Genomic DNA, 14145 nt, shown 5'->3' with positions numbered 1-14145 from the left:
CAATTAAATACTCCCCAGTAGACTTTTGAAGAGGTTACATTAGTGATAAAATGTGGCGTTTAAAGCATTTTAGATGCTTTTGAGATGCAGATCTTAAAGCAGTTAGCACAAACTGCAAATGGCTTGTCTGCTGGTGATGCAAAACAGATGGTAAGTGTATCTTCTGCAGTTTAAGAATTGTAGTTGTGGTAGTAATGAAAAAAAATCACTTAGGAAAGGCATGGAAATGCCCTATATTTGACTCTGGGTTTTGGTTGTAATGTCTTCTTGTAGCAGTATCAGCAACTTTCAGAATTTCTTGCCTGCTCTCCCCCTTGTTTTTTAATAGTAAGTTTAAATTTGTGTCTTCCAATGACGGAAGTAATACTGAAAAAGATGAATGGAATGAACTCTTGAACTTGCCATATAAAACAGGTGCAATTTGCAATAGACTGGGATGACATTATAGCCTTTATAGATGCCTTTTTGTAAATTGAATGCACATTTTCTATACCTTCCATCACTGCCAGACACAGGAAAGACACTTTTTCAGGTTAGGCAGCTAGATGTTAAATTTTGGTTGAATGTCTCATCTCTGTAAAAATTATATTGGTAAATGTTCCAGTACCAAGCATGCTTCTGCTTTCTGTAAACTTAGCAAAGATATAGAATTAGGGTGTACTCACACTTTGAGGTGCCTTTGTCCAAACTATGATCTTTATTAGGCTTCAGCAATTTGCTCTGGATTCTGTCTCCTCCTAGTTTGCGCCCCTGACTTCTAATTAATTTGTGATGCTGAAAATCCTTAGTTGTGGACTCTGACCCTGTTGTGCTGGGTGTTCTGTGTGCTGACTGAAGTGCCTCTAAGTTTCTAGGGAAGTGGAGAGCATACAAATGTGGAGACTTTGATTGTAAAGAGAGGCTGTGGGCAGCACCATTAACAGGAGCCTTCATCCTGTGTCTCTGCTGAACCTTGTACATTTCTGCTGGCTGTCTATAAATGCTTTCCCTTCCCAGCTGTGATGGTAGACTTACTTGGGCAAGTTGCCCAGTGTTGTCACCATTAGTAGCAGCTTCTTTGCTTAAGCAGGGTGCCTTAGTTCATGTACTAGTCAACTGTTTAACGGTCAACTTGTTCTCATCTATTTCTTTAGTAAGGGTAAATTCTCAATTCTGACAATGCTGTCAGATTTTAGAACTAATTTCAGTGGTTATTTTTTTGTTTCCTAACTCCACTGGGACAAGTAGGCACTTCCTGAGAGATGGTTATATTACTAGTGACATTGGGGGCTCTTAATTGGGCAGTTGACACACTAGATAAATGTCTAAATTAGGTTATAGTGGGGAATATTGGACATCTCACCATCTGTCATGCAAAAAATATTCAGAAAATGTTTATATATAGCCTCACCAACCTTGCCCTTCTTTACCTGGTATAAAATGCATGTGTTCTTTGGGTGTTTTGTCTATCTTCTATTGAAAACAATATTAAAATGGCCCTTACACTAGACATCAACACACTTGCTGATTATTTTAGCATTGCTAAATCTGGTTAGGTTTAGATTGCTAAATCTCCTTAAAGATGACTGTGCCTATACCACTCAGATTTGTCTGCTAATGTCCTGTGTCTTTTTATCCACAGAAATGCTGTCTGTCAACTTTGGATACAATCTGCTGACGTTTATAATCTTGTACAACAACCTTATTCCAATCAGCCTTCTGGTGACATTGGAAGTTGTCAAGTTTACTCAGGCTCTTTTTATAAATTGGGTAAGTAGCAAGAATGAATGTATCTCAGTTCTGGATGTTGACATTTAAAATAAAAACCCACTTAACATCTTAGCAAGATTTTCTAATTACTTTTCTGATGCAACTTCTGGGAAAGGCAGGGGGAAACTCAGGATTTATTCTATATCAGTTCTGTGTTTCACAGGAAATTAAAAGATCTAGTCAGAGGAAAGTCTCCTGTGCAAGTGATGACTTGTATTTTAGGCTTTTAGGATGAGAAGGAAGTCTCAGCTCTTGGTTGAAGGAGGTCTCTTGGCTGACTCATGTTCAGTAATTATCTTTTGAAAACCGAATTATCTTTGGTATCTTATAGCTTCTCTCAGACACAGCAGAGGGAAAGACTAGATGTGTTTTTGAAGGTGGGGGGTTTGGTTTTGGTTTGTTTTATTTTTGCATCCTGAGGCTGTCCTTAAAGTCATCTCTGGAATGGACCATAATGATTTTGTAAGGAGATAAGTTGATGCTGCGTCATGCAACCAAACAGTGCTCCCAGTGTTCAGGGAAGCTTTGACTTCAAAATGTCTTTCTCAAGGTGTGGGCCAAAAATACTGTAGTGATGGCTCTTAAGCTGGAAATACCCAGTGGAATACCTTTTGTTGGTATGCATGAATCCTTGTACTTTGAGTAATGTAATAGGTTCCTATAAAACACATGTAAGTGAAGTTTAATATGTCTGTTCCCTGAGCTGCTTGTAATGTAGTAGAGGTGCGTATCAGAGAAGTTGCTTTGATTTGTGTAGCAACCGTTTCTTTGTAGTAACAGAAGAAGTTTATTTCATGGAGCCACTAAAATCGTCTCTCATAGATATGGCCAGAGCAACTGATTGTGACTGAACACCTGTGATTAGCATGGCTAAGGCATGAACTTCTTTCTACTGTACTAAGTTTGTTTTTTTTCTGTTGCACCTTTAGTTTATTAGCTACCTGTAGATGAATTTGTCTTTACTCATGTCCATGTAGCATGGGGGTATACTTCGGAAAGGAGACACCTATATTCATCCTGGGATGATGTTTGTCTCAAGCATTCAGAATGCCCACTCACAGTATTAAGACAGTCAAGCCGAGTTGTAGCTGACTAAAAGAAGAACAGAGACTTTAGTGTTTAATTTGCATAACATTAGTCTTAATTTTGTTCTCATTTCAGGACATAGATATGTATTACCCTGAAACAGATACACCTGCAATGGCCAGGACCTCAAATCTTAATGAGGAACTTGGGCAGGTAAGATAACATTTTCTTGAGTGTCATGATTGTGATATATTCTCTCAAGAGTGAAGGGATGAGAGCAAGATGTACAAGATGTACAAATCAGCTTTATTTGGTTGCTCTGTGGCTCGGGTTAATGGAACATTTTTATTTTCTCTAGCCTGAGTCTTACAGGTAAAATAATGAGATATCACAGGATTAAATGTAATGTTATATAGGCAGTTTTATGTTTGGGAATTGAAACTATTTCCCATGTTCATTCTAAACTTTATTCTCAAAGGTGAAGAGATGTTTTGTGGTTTTGGCTGTCCATACCAGAGTAGAACATACAGGGCTAAACTTGACTGAAGAGCCGGCCAACAGCCTAGACTGTTATTAGTTTTTGATGTTTCTGACTACTTCACAGGAGATGCAAGTAAAAAAAAAATGCAGTTGTATTCCTAATTTAGATATTGTGTTCCTTCAAGCATTTATATTTTCTTTTCAGATAAAGATAACTGTAAGTTAACTTCTAGTTGTTGTAGTTTTGTTTATTCTGCAAATAACATTTCTTTGAACTGCAACGGCTTCCCAAAACAAACTTACTGGAAAATATGACTTTGCTATTGGAATTTTGTAGTACTGTTGAGAAATGGTAGCTTTTTTTCCTTGACCATCAATTTATGTATTTGAAATACATAATAATCCTGCTCAGTAGGGGGGTAGTCAATATCCTTCCTGCTTAATCTGATCGGCATTTTTTTATGAATGCTGAAATTTGATTTCTCGTTAAATCACTTTGTGTGAAGTTATCAACCTCCAAATTATGGTGCTATTTTTGCCTGAAGTAAAGGATGTGTGGCATAATGTATGTTGGTGGCCCATATGTTATTTTCAGGAATGGTTTACTAGTGATTCTGTGTAACTAGACTAATTTTTTGATTCTTTAATTGAATTACATGTTCACAGGTGCCCTTGATATTTTTGTTTTATGGTGATAATTTCACCATAAAAGGAATGACTTAAAATGACTTAATCACTTAAAATTCCTCAGAAGTTTGGGTACCCACATTGACTTCTGGCTTGCAAAGGCTCCATTTCTGATGCTATTCAGGAGCAAAGTAGTGCATAGCTAAAGGATCACCTTACAAGTACTCTAGTGCACTGTCTTCAGTGGAATTGCAATTATAGAGGAAAAGCTTCTTCTAACTCTTGTCAAATAATTTTGGTCTTCGAGTTGTTTCATGTTATCACCACCCCTTCTTACGTGTTGCTGTAGCAAAGTCTTACCTGGTGCAGAGGTACAACTGTGGTATTAACTGGCAATTAGTTTTGGCCTGTTGTGGCCCACTGAAGGTGGGAATTTTGAATCTGCTAATGCTCCAAGAAGTCATGTTGCTTTAATGCTCCAAGTTCTACCTTAGTCATTGTTTCCATTAAGGGGTTATTACTGTGGGCAGTTCTGATTGTGGCTGTGTGTTGTGTACTTCAGGATTGTTCATGACTGGGCATCAGAAAAAAACAGCTTTTGTTTGCCTGCAGAATACCAGTTGGACTTACTGTAGCATATTGTGTGCATGTAGATAGGGAGAAATAATCCCCAAACATTCCTGGTGATCTTAGAAATGAAGAATGTTTTCAGTGTGTAAAATTCCAGTGATCCTTCAACAATCCTAAGAGTCTTTGTTTTCATTTCTAATCTCACTCTTTGAGATTAGTATAGTGGAGAGATTTGGTAAATGTCCAAGTAGTACAACCGAGTACATCTCTAGTGACCACATTAGAGCCTTGGCAATTGATACCTACTATATGAGCCCTTCCACATTTAGAGATAAAGAATTAATACAGTTAAATAATTTGCCTGATTATTTTTCTGTAGATTTGGTAGACAAATCAAACTGTAATAAGCCTGCCTTGGCCAATATTGTGACATTTGAGCAATATGTCTCTGAGAATCTTCCTATTTTCTACTTTGAGTTCTGTCTTCTATGCAAGTAGAAAATCAGACTTGTTTTTTCCCTTCCAGGTAAAATACCTGTTTTCTGATAAAACAGGTACTCTAACATGCAATATCATGAACTTCAAGAAATGCAGTATTGCTGGAGTAACATATGGGTAGGTATGACTTTTAAAAACTCTGTAGCTTAATGGATGCTTACTACTTGTACAAAATTTAAATTGGAAAAGGATTAGAACATTCTGTTCTTCAATTTATATTCTAGTGTATTTTTTGGTCTTAATTAATAGCTTTCCTCTTCCTGTCCTGTGGCACAAATTATGAAAGCCAAACCTGGGGAGTACTTCACATGAAGCAAAGAAACTTGCTTCCTAACTTACCTGTTCATGATTTAAGCAAAACCAGAAGTGCTAAATAAGCTCTGGCCTTTCAAGAGGGAAGAAGTTGCAGCCCAAGGGTAGCAATTATCAGTCATATTTCTGTGACTTGAGAAGAACCAGAATTTTGTTCAAGTGTACTTGTAGTCATAGAGTTTAATATTCCTTGCATGAGAGAGATACCTGCTTACTGGTTTTATTCTGTTCTATCAAAAGGATCCCTTTGAGTCATCTAAATCTTTGTATTTGCTTCATGTTAAATGGGTAGTCTTAAGATCTTGGTGCAAGTTAACCTTTGAATTTCATCTTAGCTAAATTAGAAATCTCAAAAGGCAGAAAATTTGATTCAAATGTATGAACAGCTGAACCCATGCTTCCAGCATATGTTTTTGTGGGATGACTCATTGATCTTCGCCTTCTACTTATTTTTTTTTGGTTACTAAAGTGGAATAAATGTTCTTTTTTCCTTTTTCTACTCCTCAGTCACTTTCCTGAGTTGGAAAGAGAACGTTCATCAGAAGACTTCAGGTAAATACATTTCAAGATATTTGTGTTCATATAGCAGAGTGGGTACAATCTATATAAAGACTGCTTTCCAATTTGGGACTGGAAGAAGCCCAAGGGAGGAATGTGTTTGAGTAATATGGTCTTCCAGTGGGAGGCTAATGCAGAGCTGGTGGGTGGTGATGGATCTACTCTTCTGCATAGAGATTTCATATGTGAAGGGGGTGAGGAATAGGCAGTGGCTGGGATGCTAATGCAGTGCTTATTTATAATTGCAGCGGTCAAGTTAAAAGCTAAAATTAACCTACTTTACAGGAACCTTACCCCTAGCTAGAGGCTGAATGTTGCTCTTTGCAATAGCTAAGTTTGGGCCTGACAATGAGAAGAAAAGGGACTTCCTTATTCAAATGTCATGTTTTAGTAATTAAACTGGGAGAGAGCTTGATATATAGGCCTATCATGTCCAGGGAATCCTTCTCCTTTTTACTGGGAACTTTAATGAATAGAGGTGATGGGTCTGTCCTATTCCACAGAAATAAGTGAAGACCCAGAGGTGTTACACAGGTGTCAGTGAAGCATGTTGAGATTATAGGGAAGGAGGGGAATAGCCAGAGAGGGCTGACATGGATTTAAATGGTAAATATAGGGAAGAAGTGAATTCCCGCCCAAGAAACAGATAAATGCTGTTAGAAAAGCACTTGGTGATAAGCTAAGCTGGGCTTCTCCACTGGTCCAGCTCATTTTTATAATCATGTTTTAGGAAGGTGATAAAATGATATGTTTCTTCTGCTGAGATGTAATTTCTATGGATCCCTCTTCCAATATATTGCTGTTTCTTTCACTGCCCTGTTTTCTTTTCTTGTGCCTTTCTTTTCCATTCAGTTCTGTGAAAGTTTTTTTCTGGGTACTTGGAGTACATAGACTTAAAATCCTTCAGGGATCAGCTTGAAGCAGAATGCTCTGACTAGGGAGGCAACTTAGAGATTTTGAACTTCGATCTATTTTATGAGCAAGCCACCCTGAAATCTATTTATCTTAAATGTGCTTAAAAACTGCTGTTGCTACATCTGTCCCAGGAGCTGCATTGACACTTGAATCTTCTGAAATATGCTGTCATCCATAACCATTTTGGGTTTCTTGCTGGTGTTCATTTTCAGCACTTGCTGCATTACTCATATGATCTTTTCACAATGCTTTCAAGGACACAGAGATCTTATTTTGCTTTTTAAATTTGCTTCCCAAGAAAATAGACGAAGTACTAAGATTGGCAATGTTGCCACTTGTTTGAATATGCTTGTTTTGCTCTGCAGCCAGCTACCTCCTTCCACCAGTGAATCGTGTGAATTCGATGACCCAAGACTGCTGCAAAACATTGAAAATGATCATGTAAGTCTGCTCTTTGAATATCACGCGTCTTAAATGCCCTATTCTAGGCTTGTCTGGAATTGAATGCTGAACAAATCTATTTGTGTGATTAAGTCTGCGCTGTGAGTCTGTCATGCAAGCACAGAGGGGGTAAATTGGAATCAAAATAGCTCCTTCCAACGCCTTTCTGCCCACTTGAATTAAATTGAATTCTTACAATTGAATTAAAGAAGCAGTGGCATTGATATGGATTCTAGCTACCTATATGGCAGCTTCATATATTCTGTTGTATATGGAAGATAATGCTTTGTAACAAGTTATGATAGAAATTAAAATTCTTTTAAAGAAACTATTTGGAGTGTTGAAACATCTATACTATTTTTAACTGTAATCTGTAGCATTACAAGGTGGTTCTGAATGAGCCTTGTTTTGAGTATTGCAAGTGTTTGAAATTCTAGTTATGTAAAGGATGTAAAAGATGGGAATTAATTGCGAATTCAAACTTGGCATGAGCCTTAATGATTAGTAGTCTTAGCCTAGCTGTTGAGTCCTAAAGGGACCTAGTCTTTACAGTGTCAGTTCATTGTTTATTTGGAAATCACATGGCTATGAAGTGTCTGACTGGACACCAGACAATTAATTCACTTGCCAAAAAGCATGACCCTTGTTCTCTGCAGGCTGTCTCACAGTATGGGGTCTGAGCATTGGCAAGGACAAACTCAATCAGCTGATTGCTCTCCTTAGACAGTGTAACTTCTGTTACTGGGCTGGTCAAGTTTAGTATGAGCATCTAAAATATAGTTGAAATATAGAGGTTGTGTGCAGGAAAGCTTTGCTTTCTGCTCTGCTGTGCAGTACTTAAGAACTCCACCATGGTGTGAAGGCCATAAGGAAATAATTGCTTGGTATGGCACCATGTATTCTGCAGGGTGATGGGGCCTAGAGATGGCTCCTGTGCTCTAACCTCCAGCAAGGTGACCCTCTCAGACAGTGCCCTGGTTTCCTGTGTGGCTCTTGTAGTCATGCACACTGGAAGGATTTTCCACTGGACATGGCTTGCTGCCAAGATTTGTGCATTGTCCTGTTCCTTTGTGTCCTGTTTGTTCATTTATGGCTACAGTTATGGCTTATGCCAGTTGCAGATTCCAGGTATTCATTCTGGTTTAGGTGTAGACTGCAGATAAAATGTCTTCAAGCTCTTTCTGGCTGCTGCTGCTTTAGGTATGCATAGAGAAAAAGGCTTTAGTGTATTTTAATAGACTCAGCAGAAGGGACGTATCTCAAATGAGCTGTGAGATGGAATTTCTCACCACCTCGAAGCCTTGAGATGGCCCCTTATTTTGGAGCTACCTAATATTTGATCTTCTCTGGATGGTTTCTGCTTTGGGGGATAGAAGAAACATATGCTGTTGTAGCAGGCAAATAAGGGGTTTTGGTAGCTTCCTTAAGTGTCATTTTGTCTAGACAGCTCAGAAGTCTTCAATGCTGAACCCTTTTGTATCCAGTTTCCTTTTTGCTGGTCACTTAAACAGACAACTACGGATGTTATTGCACAGCTGACTGTTGGGCTGAGCATACTGTGTGAACTCAGCCCTCAGACAATCAGTGGGGAAATCAGTGGCTAAGGAGAAGTACCCTGTGTAGGCCGAAGATACTTTTCAGAGCCTGACTGTACTGGAGGAATGGGTGCCACCCTCTGGCAAGTGGTGATTTAGCACAAGGCATGGGAGTGCAAGGACCGCTTATGACAGTTTGCTGAGCATGTTGGGGTGTATTTGTCAGGCTGTGGGTGAGAGGAGGGCTGTATTCCAGGATAGTGGTAGAGGGAAGGGTCTTTCTAGCTTTTTTTGCATTAGGTCAGCTGCTGAGATGCATAAACTGCTTCTTTCTGTCTAAAAATCTGTATTATCTTAATTTTTGCAACTGATACCTCTAGATGCCATTTGCGGATGTCTGTTAATTTCTACTCGTTTAGTGAACTGTGGTGAAAAACAGAAGTGTTCTAGCATAAGCTACCTAGTGAAGTTAGATGGTGCTGTAGTCAGGCAATTAATTCCCTCCAAATATTTGCCCCTTTGCAGCTGAAGCTGTAAGTGTGATCTCTTACAAACTCTCATTAAGTGTTCATTGCTCTGGTCTTGAAGATTTTAATCCCTTCTTTTTTTCAGTTCAGTCACAAGCATTAGTTTAGAGCTGTCTCAGTGCCAAGTAATTTTCTTTCCAGGTTGAAAATAAAAAATCATGTACTTGTACTCATGAGACTGTCTTCCATCTGCTAGGAAGATTTTTAGCATCCTGCATCACCTCTAAATTTCATAGCTCTTCTGGGCCACTGGTGTGTAAGGGCTGACTGATAGCCACGTCCACTCTTGAGCAGCAGTTAAAGAATTATTGCCCTGTAGGAGTTGTTCCAGGGAAAAATAACTTGTCTTGAAAACCTGTGGGGAGGTTTCTCTTGGCTGCTCTGGTATTTTAATGTGGAAGAAAGTACCAAGCTTTGTCTGCCTGTGCTTTCTCTGTATCGGCTTCTGTTGGATAAACTGTTCAGCTGTACCGAGTATATGATGCTGTCTTGTTTCTGTAGAGAAAATGGCATAAACTTAGTCTAATAAGAAAAGATGCATTTTTTTTCTAAGACTACAAGGAATGTTGGTGAATATGCTAGATGGTCTTTATCTTGGTGCTTGCTGATTGCAGATGTCCTGTGAATGAACCCAGCACAGCGATGCAAGCCTGTTGGATGTGGGGTTATGTTTTACATGGATGATGGGAGAGCAGGGAAGGAGGTCAAGAAGTGAAGGAACTAACAGGACTTGGTTCTCATCCTAGACTCCTGTATCTCCTAGGGTTCTCTCTGTACTTCATCTGTGAATTTCAAATTGTGTATGAACTGTCTTCTGTGGCCCCCAAATTATCTCTTGGCCAAGAAGTAGCAAACATAGTATAGCTGCAGATGCCTGAATTGGTTCAGTGAGTACATGTGATGAGTACTTTAGCAGCAGGCCAGGCAGAACAGACAACTGTTGTGTTCACATTGAGCCTTTACCACACTGAGTGTTTGTTGAGACCTCACCAACACATCTGCTTATTCTTGTGTAGTGTGTGGGAGCTGAGGCTATTATCCCATCAAGCTTTGTTGAAATGACAGCTATCATCAGCTGATTCTTAATTCCATAGGAAAGCAGAACCAGAAAGACGTACCATGGCTAACTGGGATGAAAACTGGGATTTGAAATACAGTAGGGGGAAAAAAACATATTCAGGTGATAAAAGCCTATGGGAGGCTCTAGTTCAGATTGCTGGAAAATTGTTCAAACACATCATTTTATAGCTCACAATTAAATTGTTAGAGCTTGGTGCAATATATTTTTCTTTCATCTGCTTTTGTTCTTATTGTGTGTGGGACTTCAGTACTTTTGTTCAAGTACAAGGCAGTATCTTTAATTATAGGTCATATCTCATTGGTTTTGGACAAGATAAACTTGCATTTTACTCTCTTGATATTCAAAAGCTGGTTAATGTCTTCTTTCAGTCTGTGCCTGAAATATCTTGTTCTCCTCCCATCCTGCCAGCTTCACTGTTCTGGAGGTGTCCAGCATGGCTGGATCCTCACACTGCTCTCCAGATACTTTACTGAACTAAATTCTTAGAAGTTGATATCTTTTTTAAGATGGTGAGTTGTAATTCTCCTTGGTAATTAAGTACATATGCACTTTCACAGTTTTCCTTGGCAGAACGTGCCACTTACATGCAAAGTAATAAGCTCAGGTTGTTAGACTGTGCTTTAATATCCCACTGGCCATTTCTAGACCATTTGCTCAAAAAATGGTCAGTCCTGTTTGCCTGGAAATACTGTAAATGGTGGCACTGATCTGATACTGCTACAATTAAAGGAAAGATGAAAGATATCTTTAACTTCACATACCAATTCCTTGTAACTTTATCAGACTCTTAACAGTTGAGAAAAATATTTTTGTCTTCAGAGTGAAGAGTCTAGATAAGGATGTGTGGCATGTGCAGATGTGAAGCTCTGCACACTACAATTTGCTCCCCAAAAGACTGAGGCTTGTCTCAGTGTTTTCTTCCTCTAAATACAAGAACCATGAAGGGATGAGAACTTGCTTTCTGACCAGTGGTCTGCTTGATAATGGATAGTGCTGTGCTCACTAGATAGCTAAACTTTGCTTTCACTGAGGATGGAGCTTTGTAGGTAACAATCCAGAAGCTGCTTCCAGAAGTAGGGGACCATTGCAATGTGTGTGTGGTTCTCAGCTGGTAGGGATAGCAAACAAAATAATTCACCCAGTCGAGTATATTACTTGTGTTGATGTTTGTACACTAGTTTTTTCATGGCTTTTTTTGGAAAAAACCCAAACAAGCAAGAGAAGAAGCAATGGCTTTCACCCAGAGTTGCTGGCACACAGGGAGAAAAATGAGGGAGGAAGGCACTTAAATTGAGAAGTACCTGTGGACTGATGCATAAGAGATTAAAATATGCAAACTTCGTTCCAACTACAGATGAGTAGAGAACAAAAAAATGGGGCAGGAAGAAATAAGGCTGACCTTAACACGCGAACAGGCAAGAAACGTCTCACAGAGACCATCAGTAAGAATTTGACTACTGAGATGTCAGAGATGTGATAGAGGAAAATAAGTAATAAAGCATAATTGTTTAAGGTGTGGGACTTCTGTCCTGTGCTGGGATTCAACTCAGCATATTGGAAGGGATACTTTGCCACAGAAGCCATTAACAGATTTTCTGTTCACAGGTCTAAAGCTCTACCCTGATTCATGTCTGTGCAACAAATACTGTCAGTGCTGGAACAATCTAGAAAGGAAACAAATGACAGCTGTGTGGAGGAGCTGTTGTGATAAGCTGGGCTTCTGGTGATCTGTTGCAACAGAATTGGAAGATTGCTCTGTAATAGATTGTGAGCTGTGAAAACACCAAGACAGCAGCAAATTATGTTGCTGGCTTGAAAACATAAAAACATAGTTAGGAAGGATTAAAATCCATGTCCCTACTGGAGACAGGTTGTTTCCAGCTGATAGAACACATACTATAAAAGCTTGTTAAGGGGCTGGGTGATACAAGTGTAAGATGGACATCAAAGGTCTCCAGCAACAGATGCTGAAATGAGAATCTGGCAGGCTGTGCCTTTTGACATGGAGATAAAACTTTCATTACTTTGACTGGAAATGATGGAACAGCAGTTGCCTTTTGACTGTAATTTGCTGTGGACTTAGTCAGTAGTGTGTAAATATAGGTTCATTTTCCTGAGCACAGCCTCTGCACCCCAGCATGTCCCAAGCAACAGCTGTTGTTATTTTAGTGGCTTGTGACCATACAATTTGGAAGTCTCAGTATGCAAAGGTGAAGGTTGTGTGTGAAACAGTTACTTTGAAAATATTCATGGCAAAGTATGTGAAGTAAAACAAAAATATAGGGTTTGGATTTTCAGTTTTCTTATTATACTACTTTCCGATATGCTTACTTCGTTTACACACATTGCCGCAGTGTTTGCTAGCTGACATGGTTTTGTGACTTTCACAGTAGTTTACTTCCTACTAATTAAACCTTCATGTTGCCAGTGCATATGCTGTGCTAATGAAAGCTTTGGAACCTAGATGGTATTTTTATATGCAAAAGTTCTTTGGGAGTTTGAAAAGTCAAGTACGGCTTTCTGCAGTCAAGTACAGCTGCTGTGATGCAAGACACTGATGCTACCACCTGTGGATGTTATGGATATAGCAGAGCTGGTGGAGGAGAACCGTGTGTTCACTTCAGCTGTTTCAACCAAGTATCTTAAAGATCTGTGTGAATTGTGGATGAAGTTAGCAGGCCAGGTTGTGAGCTGGGCACCTGAATGTTCCTCCTGACTGCTATGACACTGTGAATGTTGTGCCAGATGCAGGGATGGAAAGGAGAGAAGAATGGGATGAGGGACTTAATTTCACATCACTAAAGGTTGCAGTTGCCACAGTTGGCTGATTAGAGATCTGTGATATAAGTGCCAACTTTGCTGAGTTGCAGATGTAGTGTCTGTTTAAACACTTTGGAACAGTGGTTTCTGTTGAATGTTCTCATGATGCTGAATGTGTAGGGACCATTGATTAGTTTGATGCTTGGCTGGGTGCTGTATTCCTTCAGAAGGACACACGATGTTGCCTTCCACTGGCTGTTCAGCTGCTCTCAGCTCTGGATGTTCATCACTAAGGGTGCAGTTGCAGCAAGTTTAATTCTGGCGTGGTTGCTATCAATCTGTTGGAAGCTGCCATTAGTATTATTTCCTATTGCTAGATTGTCATCAGCTTGTGGCAGATGTCTATGCCTGTATGAAGCTTGGGTTGCTAAAGTAGTAATGTTTGTATGGGTGAGGGGTGGGGGAATACTCAGCCTTCTCAGCTCTCTGCAACTTAAATGAGGTCTTTATCAATAGCTCTGTAGTTCAACAATGCTGACCCTGAACTGTGCTGTCTTGATGTTCTGAGGTCAAAACAACTGCTGTAAATAGAGAACAGAATGTGCTTTGGGGTGTTTTTTGTTTGTTTGTTTGTTTTTTTCCTATGGCATATAAGAGATTGTCTCAGTTTAGTGAGGTAGTTCCTCAGTCTGTGTGCAATGCTAAACCTCACTCTTCTGGTGTCCTGTCTAGCCCACAGCTGTACATATACAGGAGTTCCTCACACTGCTGGCCGTGTGTCATACTGTTGTTCCTGAGAGACAAGGAAATACAATAATCTACCAGGCCTCCTCTCCAGGTTGGTTGTTGCCTTCTTTTTTGGGAGGGAAGGGAATGAGCTGAAGGAGCAGAGGTACATGGAAGGAAGGTTCATAAACTTCTAGATCATTTCAAAGGTCATTGATTTTGAAAGCAAAATGTCTCCTACAATGCTAGTAGTAGATCTGGCATCTTCTGTAATCAGTACACACTGTTTCGAAATATTTCCTACAAAACCACACAGTCCATGGTGTCTCTTTAGAGATAG

At 39.5% G+C, this 14145-nt stretch overlaps 1 protein-coding gene across 7 annotated transcripts in view; it reads left to right on the top strand.

Moving 5' to 3' along the window:
• The window catches only part of ATP8A2 (ATPase phospholipid transporting 8A2), a 302792-nt gene that overhangs the window by 50851 nt on the left and 237796 nt on the right, over window positions 1-14145 (top strand). For all 7 annotated transcript variants that reach the window (XM_066175899.1, XM_066175896.1, XM_066175897.1 and 4 more), the window contains 6 exons: window positions 1622-1749; window positions 2911-2988; window positions 4979-5067; window positions 5770-5814; window positions 7101-7176; window positions 13812-13917. In XM_066175899.1, the coding sequence (XP_066031996.1) occupies window positions 1622-1749; window positions 2911-2988; window positions 4979-5067; window positions 5770-5814; window positions 7101-7176; window positions 13812-13917 (522 nt within the window). The remainder of the gene's footprint in view (window positions 1-1621; window positions 1750-2910; window positions 2989-4978; window positions 5068-5769; window positions 5815-7100; window positions 7177-13811; window positions 13918-14145) is intronic.

This window comes from Chamaea fasciata, unplaced genomic scaffold (assembly GCF_029207755.1).
Source record: "Chamaea fasciata isolate MVZ Bird 193981 ecotype frontalis unplaced genomic scaffold, bChaFas1.0.hap1 SCAF_2, whole genome shotgun sequence".
In the NCBI taxonomy this organism is placed as follows: Eukaryota; Metazoa; Chordata; class Aves; order Passeriformes; family Sylviidae; genus Chamaea; species Chamaea fasciata.
This window is presented reverse-complemented; position numbering and strand designations above follow the sequence as displayed.